Source organism: Haliotis rubra, unplaced genomic scaffold (genome assembly GCF_003918875.1).
Source record: "Haliotis rubra isolate DU_JTF1 unplaced genomic scaffold, ASM391887v1 Scf760, whole genome shotgun sequence".
Lineage (NCBI taxonomy): Eukaryota > Metazoa > Mollusca > Gastropoda > Lepetellida > Haliotidae > Haliotis > Haliotis rubra.
The window spans coordinates 443,857-456,094 of record NW_025767480.1 but is presented as its reverse complement, the minus strand read 5'-3'; the positions used below and the strand labels follow the sequence as shown (position 1 = coordinate 456,094).

Genomic DNA, 12,238 nt, shown 5'->3' with positions numbered 1-12,238 from the left:
AACACTTAAGTGATCACAGCCGATCCAAACTTCCTATAAAACAATACTGAGAAATACATGTATCGGAACCCTAGATTCCTACCATCAGCTGTTGGTTTTATTCCAGGTGGGAGCGTCGCGTCCCCAGTTAGGGACTGTATCTCCGTCATGTTGTAGATATCATCTGCGTACGGGTACGACCCGACTGAGAAATAGACATTCTTGATTGGACAGTCGGCGTCCTTCACCTTCCAGGCGGCCGACAACGAGTCCACCTCAGACTGATACAAGACAATGCCCGGAAGGAGCCTTGTTTGATTTTCCTCCAGTGCGAAGCTATAACGAAACATTAGTCCTTTTTACAGCTATACGACGTCGTGTACGGTGTGATTATCAAAAACATTAGAGAAAAGACCCCACTAGCCTGCACCAAAACCCCACTACAAGCAGGCACTAACAACCTCCAACAGCCCTGCACTAAAACCCCTTTACGTTCCCACAGTAAAAGCCGACTAATCGGGTACTATAAACAGTACCCACGTATTCGCCGTTGAGTAACCAAAGATTAATCCTTTGCATGATAACAGATTTATATCTTTAACTCAATGAAAACAGAAAACAGGTTACCTTTCTAATTGTATTGTGGGTGGTGTTTGGTCAACGATAAAACCATCCGATGTAGATTCTAGTATGTTTCCTCCGTTCGTAATACCACGGACTGTGGTGTAGTATTTCACTCCGGTCTTCAGCGGTAGGGCAGCCTGGCCGAACCCTGTGCTGGCCAAACCTGTAATAATACATCGATTACTTATTTAAGAAAAACATACATGAAATAATGCCGACAAAAATAATTTAGATTGCCATAGGAAATCAAAGGATCACTTTCCTTTGTACGAATCCGGCTAAATCACGCGCATGGGTTTTTGAATTACCATGAAATAGCGATTGGCGAAAACTGTTCTGCCCCTTACCCACTCTGTTTATCGGAAGAAAATGGGTGGAACATCATTGTCGTCGTTTATCGTACGTTCATATACCTCTTGTTATTCACCAATACCAGTTCGATGATTGACATGTGTTCCTTTTATTCACTGTGTGTGCCCTGCTGTGTAACTCACCACGCCCAGGGACATCCGATTCTGACTCATCGTGAGTGAGTCCCGCCATGATGAAAGGTTGCACCTCCTCGCCGCCAGGTGTCGTGCCCACAGCCCAGTCATAGTACGTGACGCCATGTTCATGACTCTCGAAACCAGCAAACTGCACAGTCACCACTCCTGCATCTGTCTGGTAGTCCATGTCTTCGCCGATACCAATGTAGTTTTCACGTTCTGTAGCATCGCCGCCGTCGATGACAATGCCTTAATACAAATGATATTGGCGAATGATATTAGTATTAATGCAGTTGAATTTCTACATATAATTGCCATCAATAATGATTGTGTTTTAGTCATTCTTTCCCATAAAAGCCTTCGAATCATCAGTAAATATGTTTGGGTTGTTCTTGAAGTTACGTCAAGTTACCCGTATGGAGAAATATTAGTTATATAGGTGAGGTGAGGTGAGGTGAGGTGAGGTTAAATTGGGTTTGCTTGAGAATATTTCGCTCATATGACGACGTGCAAGCGTGTGAATGTGTACATGCGGCTGCTTGTACTAGCCCAGACTTAAGCTGGTTTTATAGTGCTATCTCACTGAGATACCATGCCGCAGTGAAGCATGAATACCCCACTCAGACACATACTGACTCCGAGTCGACCAGTCCTTGTTGTTCCCAATAATGCCGAGCGCCAGGCAGGAACCAACAAGATTAATCATATAGAGGCGTTGTTCACTCTGATTACCTGCTTTGTCCTGATCCACCACTCTGATTGGATGTGACGTCATTATGGCGCTGTCCATCCCGGCTCCATTTCGGGCCATGACCTTCACGTAATACACCGGTGTCATGGTGACGGGGTCAGTGATGTTAAGGGTCAAGTCGCTTATATACTTGTCTTTGTCGGGACCAACATCTGTCCAGTCCAGGATATCAGTTCTCTCTGTAAATATATGTTTAATAGCTCCAAGTTATTTGGTAGTTTAATATCTCAACAACGTCTTGCCCTTAACCTTCTTTCACATATCTGCGTACGGTTCAAAATTGGAAAATGTTTGAAATCCGTTCAGGTGTAGTCAAACATCGTTGTCGAAATTTGATGTGTCAAACTATCAGTTGTCTCGAAGGATTGCTTTCCACGTAATTATTTGTAGTTCAGTTGAACATGACTCCAAGTATTTACACGGGTCCATTCACTTCGACATAAAAATGACTGACTGTACTTCCCGTTCCTCACAAACTTGTCTGAGAAGGGACCAGTACTTTCCGAAGTCATCACACAGTGGTGTCAAATATACTGAACAACATTAGAAACGCACCATCCATATAATACGAAATATCCCCGTCAGACTGAAATGTACCCATGATATCTGAGCATCGTCGGTGCAATTTAGTGTGGTGCGTTTCTAATGTTGTTCAGTATATGTAAAACAATTTGTCGATCCGCATGTAGATACCGAGTATGTTCTGTTATAATTTACCAGCAGCACCTCGGTTACTACGTTTTACGAGGTACCCAAACTATTTTTTTATATTTTTGGTAATAGGCAGGTATATATAATATATAACTGGTGTAGCACATATGAAGGTTTTACGTCTGTTAATTACATCCGCTCATACGTCCTATCGAATATTCTTATATACACATACATCCTGTCTGAAAATTGTTTGAACATTTACTATTGATTACCTTTCGTCGTGCCAACAGCCACGTGATACCCCGCTATACCGCTCTCCGTGTCTTCCCCAAGCCATGTAGCTTTAATACCAGTTGGGTCAGACTGTATCACATAGCCGTCGATGAACTCCTCGTCACGTCCGGCAAATATGCCCACATACACCCAGTGCATCTGAAACAGCGATGTAATTGAGGGTTGACTGTATGAACGAACGTTTTGACCGAGTCGTAAACATGTTATGATTGCTATTTCTATACACATGGTGTTGGGATGCGTCCTTTTCCGGTTAATTAAGCTCGTACATTATCATAGAGGTAATGTCAAGGTGGAATCGGGTTTGACATCAAACTCAATATTAATGCATGCGTACAACAACGTACTGTGCGTACAAATGGTGGTTTATGGAACTGTTAAAGAACACAGATCGAATCATGGACCTTCTGCTGTTTGCCCGAAAAGAGGCACATGTAAATAAATCACAGTTCATATACACATGTGAAAGACACTTATATCCTTCCTTACCTCTGGCATAGTGTTGTCCAGCAACACCCCGTTAGTGTCATACGTGGAGACCGCCCCGGCTCTGTTGACTGCCCCAACCCTCACACTGTACATGGCCCCTGCCCGTAGGGTGAGGCCGTGCTGCTTGAGACTGGTAGCGTGCCAGTCATGGATAGTCTCCCACCCTCCAGAAGCTGGTGACCAAAGATGGAGATAGTTTAGATAATATTGAACCTGTGTCTACGCTTCATTCATATACTTTTTACGAAGGGTGAGACGGGTACATCATGTCAGCCAATACTATTATTTTAAGGACTGAAATATATGAATGCAGCACTGAGGGTTCGTGTGATCCTGACATAGTCAGAAGGGCTGTGCTAACGGTGGAACTCTTGGTCATCAGTGGTCTGAGAGCTCATTTCCCAGGTTTCATTCTTATCTGGATTATTATCATCTTTCACAAATTAGAATAAAACGATGCCGAGAGGGTTTGGCTGATTCTGGCAGTGTTGGGCTACGCTTATCATCAGCTCAGATACCCTTGTCTCCTCTATACGCTGCCCAGACAGCAAATATGACTTCTTACAGGTAGCGCTGCCAAGTCGAACCCACCAATAACTTTTCAGTAAATATGAAGACTCTCAAATACAACGTTCGGATGGTTCAGTTTTCTATGGTCGACACACTTGCAATGTATGTGCCTGTGTGCGTGACTGGTGGCTATTAATATTCCAGTTGTATGCCTGTTGAGAAACCAGACACGTCCCGAAACCAGACACGTCACGTCCCAATATCCGGTGTGATGACACACAGTCTGAAAACCCTGTAATTCAACAACCATACCTCCCATGCCCAACTCCCCAAGGGCCCGTGTAATACAACTGTAGACATACGTGGGTAGATCTGATGTCTGGATCCTTCATGCAGTTCGTAGACCTGGTACTTAAAGTGTTCGAGCCCTGACTCGTTGTCAAAGAAGTTGAAGACAGCTTCCACTTTGTCATCGGATTCCTACAATGAGCCAACGTCATCAGTAACGGGTCACCAGTATCATAACGTCACCAGTCACACAACATCGTCAGTAGCACAACGTCATCAGTGACACAACACCATCAGTACCGCAAGGAAGTAACACAGCATCACAAGTAACACAACGGCATAAACAGTAACAGATCATTAATAACAGAATGATAATTTCAAATTAGCTGTGTGTGGTCTTTATTTATTTTTTATAAATACGTCACTACCTTCAGTTAGGACTATTATTAACACACATTTTATCATGGAATAAAGTATACTATGCGAAAACATTTTTGTGGAGTGTAAAATCTGCGTTCCAGTGTTTTCAGGGACAAACGGTCCCACACAAAACGACGGGGTACCAATTACCCTGAAGTTATGCTGATTTTAAAGGTGAATGAGTTCGTTCAGTGATGCAGAACGAGGAAAACTATTTTAAACCATGGATCAATACTTGAAGTGAGCTTCTTAAGCTGTTGGTATATCTGTAGACTAGCTGACAAACATTGCCCTTCGAACGGGAACCTAACAGTTAGGGCATGTAGGTTAGGAACGTATCAAAACCATTAGGAGTTGATAAATTAGAAAGGTTTCTGATTACTCAAGTCAGCTGCGTAACAGTTAAAAATGCTTTCAGAAAATAGATAAAAGTTACGAAGAAATACTTGGAAACAGAACATGATTTAATCGTTATAATATACAATATGTGGCAATGTTTGAAAACATTTGAGTACAGATACAAAAAGATATAGCAGTGACCATATGTCTGTGTTATATGAACGAACTGACATCAGTCGTCTCTGAAATCATTATCTCCAAACCATCAAGCAGAAGTGGGATAGACTTGAGCAAGCAGCAGTCCCACCGATAGATGTGACCATTAGTAGCGCCACATGCATTTTGAAGATGGCTGTGACATGAGCGAGTCAGACTGAGAAGATTACTATGATACGACCCCATTTTTGCTGTCATTCAATTTACCGTTGGAGTCCATGCAGCACGTGTGTACCGGGTTGGCATTGTATAGACTTTTCCAAATTTTTAGCCTTTTCATCATTCTATATATGTTTATTCAAGTATGAAGTATGCAATCAGAAAAATTGTGTTCCAAATAAAAGGTCAGCCTTAATCTTTTCTCTTTTCTGTGTACACCGCTACTAAATGTCTTGGCAGCAAGCAGCTGAGGTTCAAGAAATACCTGGAACTCGGCGTCCACGTCTGTCACACTTCCATCCCCTATGAAGGTCATCCTTGGAGGAGTGAGGTCAACCACGAACCCATCCGTGGTCTGCTCCACTGAAGCCAGGGCGTTGTTCGTCGTCCGCAGTTTCGTCTTGACCACGTCACGGTGTCCGAGTTTGAAATTGTGCCACTCGAACTGAGAGATGTTCGTGTCCATTGTCTTCCAGTCCTTCAGGACCTCAAACTCGGAGGACATGTCCCTGTCACAAGCACATGTTACAGACAACTACCCACGATCTTCACACTTCTCATCCATTGATAACATACATTCATGTATTATTATACGTCATCATGATTTTCGAACTTGTGGAGGAAATGTAAAAGATTATTATCACCTTACACTTATAAATAAACTGCGGTATAAGGCGATACCTGTAATATGTTGCCAACACAGAGCTGAATCCTGAGACCCCCCGTGTAAGTCTTCAAGATGTATATTCATATTTCTCAAAACATGACATTTCACATAATATTGAAATTCAGTACTCCAGCACATTAGAGCTAATGGCGCACCAACTATGATGCGTCAAACAGGCTTCATTCAAGGGGAGGCACACACTACCTTGGAAGACACATTTGTAATTTGTTTTAGATTTCTAAGGACAATTCCACAGTACGGTAAAACATGGTAAGACTAAGATCAGATCTGAGTGCTTTCGTTACACAACGATAATGATAATGTCAAAACCTGTAATATAAAACAAAATTGTTGGCCACAGTATAGCTGAACAACTAATCGTAGTCTAAAGCAAAAATAATAGTCAAAATAGTGGCAAGGGTATTTCTCCACTCACTTGGCCCGAAGTATTTGCACAGCGTATTGTCTGAGACTTGACTCGGGGTCGGAGAAACCACGCCACTCCGCCCCTATGGTCGCCTTGTGGGTACTGAACTTCTGGTCTCTGAACGATGGGGATCTACCGTCGACGATGTCGCCATGGATGGGCGGAGTCATATCAACAATTACTGGAATAAATGGAAAACCGTTTTTGAACACTGTCCCATACAGCCCATTTCTCATGTCCCCCGCAGTGAAATTGCTGGAATATTGCTAAAAGCGGCGTAAAACCTTTCTCACTTACGCTAATGTTGAAACTGAATATGTGGCTGTCTGCTCCTTTAATCGGTAGGCGGGGCAGCATTATGGTTAACTCATTCTACGTCGCGCCTAAGCTCGGGTTCAATTCCCGAGGTAGACTGTGTGAAGCCCATTTCTGGCGTCCCTCGCCTTGATACTGCTGGAATATTGCTACAAGAGCCATAAAAGGCAACACACTATTTCTGACTTGTTAACGACTGAACGAAATACATGATTTCACAGAAAGCTGTTATCAACTTAAACATGTTGGAACACACGCCTGCCTGTAACTAAGACACTTGTTGGACTACAGATTTAGTGGATTTTAAAACCACGGCAGAGCTTAAGTTTTGTAAAAATAGATTGGCGGTCACACATTTGAACCTGACCTCCGTTCGACTTTGCCGAGATGTTCTGTTGTCTGTGGCCAGCGTTGAAGGCGGTGATGTGGACGGTGACGTTATCGAGGTGCTGTAGAAGCCGTTCAGGGTGCAGCGTTATACACGTCTTGCTCGTCTTGTGGTCAACACTGACCACTTCTGTTATGGGGGTACCCGTGTTCTCTTGCACCACGATGTCGTAGTAGGCGATGCCGGATTCGGGGTCGTGGAAGTCGAACCAGTTGACACAGACCTGATTCACAAAGCGTTCAGTGAGATAAAGGCTTGAATAAAGTGAGTGATTTTATGTCAACATTCCAGTCCACCATACACTGGACCATAGAGCTGTCGGTAATACCATCTGTCCAAATGAGCACTATTTCTGTTTCCACTTGGTCATTGCACAGACTACACAATCTAAAACCGTCTTGATTAAGGCAAAGTGAGGCCAAAACTTTCACCCTTGATTATGACCTTCGATTCTTGCATATGCCAGACTGACTGACTGAGTTTGGTTTTACTCTGCTTTTAGCAATATTCCAGCAACATCACGGCGGGGGACACCAGAAATGGGCTTCACACATTGTACCCATGTGGGGATTCGAACCCGGGTCTTCGGCGTGACGAGCCAACGCTTTAACCATAATGGTACCCCACCGCCCCGCATATGCCAGATTGCACCTCGAAAAAATATCCTGCGGAAAAAATAGGGGATCACATGAAAACACAAGTGTTCCTATATTTTTATTCGAGGTTCCTTCATACGTTGTGCGATACAAGGCTTGTGAATTAAGAAACCAGGGAAAAAATAAAGGAACACTTGTGATCATGTGTGATCCCTTATGTTTTGCCATCAGTATATATATGCCTTCAATCTATGTTGAGGTTTAACTTCATATGCAGAGTACAGTGACTCTACAGCATACAATACTGGAAATGAAGTCGCTGGAAGCACGTGTCGATGTTATGATGGAGCGTTACACTCTGCCTTACATTTATTATGCAGCAAGACACATGAAGCAGGAGTATTTCAGTCACCTTATCGGTGTTCATGGTGTAGTTGAGGTCCAGTTTGTTGACGTCTCCATCGTACACAACGCCGGCAACAGGTGGGGTGTTGTCAATGATGATGGGGCGGTCAGCTACGTCAACAGTCTTTAAATCAACTGAAGCAGAAATGAAAACACATCTCGATTAGCTGGTTGAAAACGGCTAAACAGTGTCAATATATATATATACACACACACACATATATATATATATATATATACACACACACACAAACGCATAGCTGAAACTGACTGATATAAGTAAATGTTTTACAGTTCAGCATGAAACATACGTCGCTCAGGGTTGTTTCTTGACAATCTGGTGACACGATGGCGCATAGTTACTTCACGAGATGCTCACAATAATAATAATATATGCACTTGGTCATTTCAACTAATAATCGAGAAACTTAAGTAAGGTAATTATATCACTGAATACTCTGATTATGCAAACATGTTACATATTCATGAGGAGACTTTTATGAATGTCAGCGTTTGTCCTGAGATGAAATTCTCACTACACAGTAACATTAGTGAGTGAGTGAGGGAGTATGGTTTTACTCCGCTCTTAGCAATATTCCAGAAATATCATGATGGGGGACACTAGAAATGGTCTTCACACAGTGTACCCATGTGGGGAATCGAACCCGGGTCCTCGGCGTTCCACCCATTAACCATTAGGCTACCCAACCGGTCCAGTTGACGACCGATTAACATCTGCCTTGAGTAATACTCATGTCATAATCTCACAACCTGACTTGCACAACACGTTTCTTTTCATTTAGAGGACCCTTGTGGCAAGATGGCACATTCTCGTATATGTGGTTCGCCTACCGTTATTGATGGCTCTGACTTTGATCCACACAGGCTTGCCACCTGGAATCTCGTACTGGTAGTTGACCTTGCCGTCACCTTGCGTTGACCTCTGCCATGGCATATGGTAGCAATCACGTGTCGACTGACCAAGACATAGGTCAAGCTCTCGGACACCAGACTCCGGGTCACTGTGGATGCAGATACTGGACTTTAGCCTAAATGTATGACGTTCTGATGTCTACAATGTTTCTGTGACCTTCTGACAGACACCTGCAGTACATGATCATCACCTGGCTCCATTAATTCTTTAATAACTCGTATGGTGAGGTGGGGTTAAATTGGGTTTAACGTCGTGCTTGAGAATATTTCGCTCATATGACGACGTGCATGCGTGTGTATGTGTATGTGCGGCTACTTGCACTAGCCCAGACTGAAGCTGATTTTATAGTGCTAGCACACTGAGATACCATGCCGCAGTGAAGCATGAATACCCCACTCAGACACATTATACTGACTCCGAGCCGACCAGTCCTTGTTGTACCCATTAATGTCGAGCGCCAGGCAGGGACCAACAAGTACCATATTTTAACGTCTTTTGGTATGACGCGGTCGGGGATCGAACCCGCGACCTTCCGCTCTCCGGGCGGACGCTCTAATCACTACACCACGGCGGCGGTCTAATAACTGGTATGGAGCTACCTGTGTACATTATAAAACGCCAATGAGATGAGTATGCAATTCGAAGACACACTGTCTCAATTACCAGAAAAAAGTTACATATTATGTTTTATATTGAGCATGAAACTCATGTAGTACAAACATCTCAACCTTGATGATGCTGGTGGCGGGAGTACTGTCAGAGATACAGTGATTGTACGTTCGCATCATATGCAATCTAGTAGTTTAGAATCATGATTGTTTTATTCTTATTAATTTGGAAGTAATTGGTTTTGGTAATACAATATATCATATATATTATACTACATATGTTATTTTCTTTAATGTTTGTATGCAAAACAGCAACTCTATGAACATATCAGTTCGATTAACCTGACATTAGGGCAGTCTGTCTGCTTCGTCGTGATGTATTAATAAGATAATCCTTCCAGGTATTCGTCAGCCGTCACTGTACAGACCACGATGTGTAAAGTCAGGTACACATGATTAAAACATTGAATTTAAGATACGAAGAGGAGCAAGGTGCTGTCAATCTTTCACTTTCACCTTCACCATCTTCAACACTAATACCGTCATTATTAGGACTGCACGGTATTACCGGTATACCGGTATAATACGCTTTTCAAACGATATGTATTGCAATATTTTTTCTGAGAACCGGTATACTGGGTAAAAAACATATACACAAGGAAACGAATAAGGGAACACATAAAAGTACAAGTGCTCCTTTATTTATTTCCAGAGTTTCACCCACAGTGCAATCCATACCTTGTGAAGAAACCTGGAAAAGAGTTCCATGCGTTCCCTTATTTGTTTCCATGAGTATATATGAAGTTTTTTATGATTATCTTTATGGTTTAAATTATAATCTGCACAGAATTTCATTCACGACTGATGTTTCATTCAATGACAAAATTGCATACTGTAAACTATAAATTGTATATAAAAATGAAGCTAGAATCCCTGACACTGCAACCTAATTTTGAGATTGCTGTTATCAGAACAATTATGTTTAGGGGCTTATAATGTAGAAATAGGATTGACATTAACAGTTAGTGGCATCTGCTGTCAAACGCTTAAGCTGCCAATATATCGCGATACGTATCGCAATACGGGTACCTGAATCGCAATATATCGCAATACAATTTATTTGCCATTACACAGCACTAGTCATTATCAGTATTCTCGTTGTTCAGTGATCTTGAGTGATTTTGTGAATTGTATCTTGACGACGTGGAAAAATGAAACATAATGTTTCCTGGTCCAGACGTTGTGTTGGTCATTTAAGCCTCACCTGACGTTGTACTCAGCCGATATTGTGTGGTTCTCCTCCTCGTAGGCGATGTTGTACACCTCGTATACGATCGGCGGGGTGTTGTCAATACAGAAGGGTGTTGTGTGACACACACTCGTGACCAACGGCCCTCCATACTCAACCTTGTTGAAGGTACGTAGTGTCACGTAGTATTTGCCATCTGTAAACATCGTACATCCTCATAGTGGGTCCACAATCACAGCATCTTCACAATCACACAGAGTTATACACACGTCATAGGATTCGAGCAACAACTAAACAAATAAAAACTATAACCATAACATAGTAACTTTGTGTAATCCCCAACGTACACTTCCAGACATTTTTTCTGTATATTTCACTTTAATAAACAACATAGAGGCATAAAAAATCATCTCGAGACGAAGTAGACAAGCACCATTTCTACATTTACCAAATTGTCTACATAACAAAATGATATGTTTAAAGTAAGGATTTGTTAAAAAGATGAAATAACGAAACTATCCGCCGGGCATCAAGTTTTGCGTATCTTTATCGGAAGATACGCGCAAGAACGGTGTTGAGATTGTGAGTCTGATGGTGCACAGTCATATACCCATTTCGTATGTCCAGAGTCAGTAAAATAAAACTTCAGAGTTCAGTGATCTGATCTGTCGACATTATGGCTTGTGCATATGTACTTCTCAACTGAATGTGGTAACTTTTTGTGTCGTGAAAGTTTGTCAACGCCAAGATGATGCCCCATGGATTTGGGGACCTGTTTTATTGGTTATATAAGTCCATATCAGGTACCAGATAAAGCGCACAATAGTACACCCAAACCATGCGTCCTGTGAAGTATTCGGAAGAGGAAGTAGAAGTAACGCATGGCTGCCTTACCAGGAAGTGGGTTGAACTCTTCCGGTAGAGGAGACAGAAGACCGGTGTGGGTCCACTCTGCCTCGTCAAACAGGTGCTTGTGGGGGTCGTGGTGGGGGTGGATCAGATCCTCACAGGGCTGGGTACCGACGCTCCAAGAGTAACCCAGGATTCCAGATTCCACGTCAGTGATACCGTCCCAGTTGGCTATTCAGAGATATAGTATCTTAGCAGTTGTATTCAAACGCACACAAACACAATTAAATAACCTATACCTGTATTCCCATGATGAAATACGGTTTCCGGAAATCCTTGACAGCTCTTGATCTTCGTTTTTCGAACATATTTAGACATTATATTTAAATGGTTTATAGAATTTCTCAAAGTTAAGTTGATAAGCTACATGTCGTAGAAATAACCTCCTGGTTATACGCATGACTGATACTGTACATTTCTTTTTGTAAACGTTAGGACCAATTTGTTGTACGTATTTCAGCGATCAATTAGATGAATTTATGCTTCCAGTTGGTTCTGTGGCTGATGGATATTTGCTGTTGTAAATGGA

The 12,238-nt window shown here is 42.3% G+C and overlaps 1 protein-coding gene across 1 annotated transcript in view; it reads right to left on the bottom strand.

Moving 5' to 3' along the window:
• The window catches only part of LOC124260398, a 126,212-nt gene that overhangs the window by 36,187 nt on the left and 77,787 nt on the right, over positions 1 to 12,238 (bottom strand). The window contains 14 exon segments of the mRNA XM_046694701.1: positions 83 to 315; positions 607 to 766; positions 1,098 to 1,340; positions 1,824 to 2,021; positions 2,769 to 2,928; positions 3,280 to 3,452; positions 4,152 to 4,269; positions 5,477 to 5,720; positions 6,315 to 6,486; positions 6,988 to 7,231; positions 8,017 to 8,144; positions 8,862 to 9,031; positions 10,816 to 10,996; positions 11,695 to 11,880. Coding sequence (XP_046550657.1) covers positions 83 to 315; positions 607 to 766; positions 1,098 to 1,340; positions 1,824 to 2,021; positions 2,769 to 2,928; positions 3,280 to 3,452; positions 4,152 to 4,269; positions 5,477 to 5,720; positions 6,315 to 6,486; positions 6,988 to 7,231; positions 8,017 to 8,144; positions 8,862 to 9,031; positions 10,816 to 10,996; positions 11,695 to 11,880 — 2,610 coding nt within the window.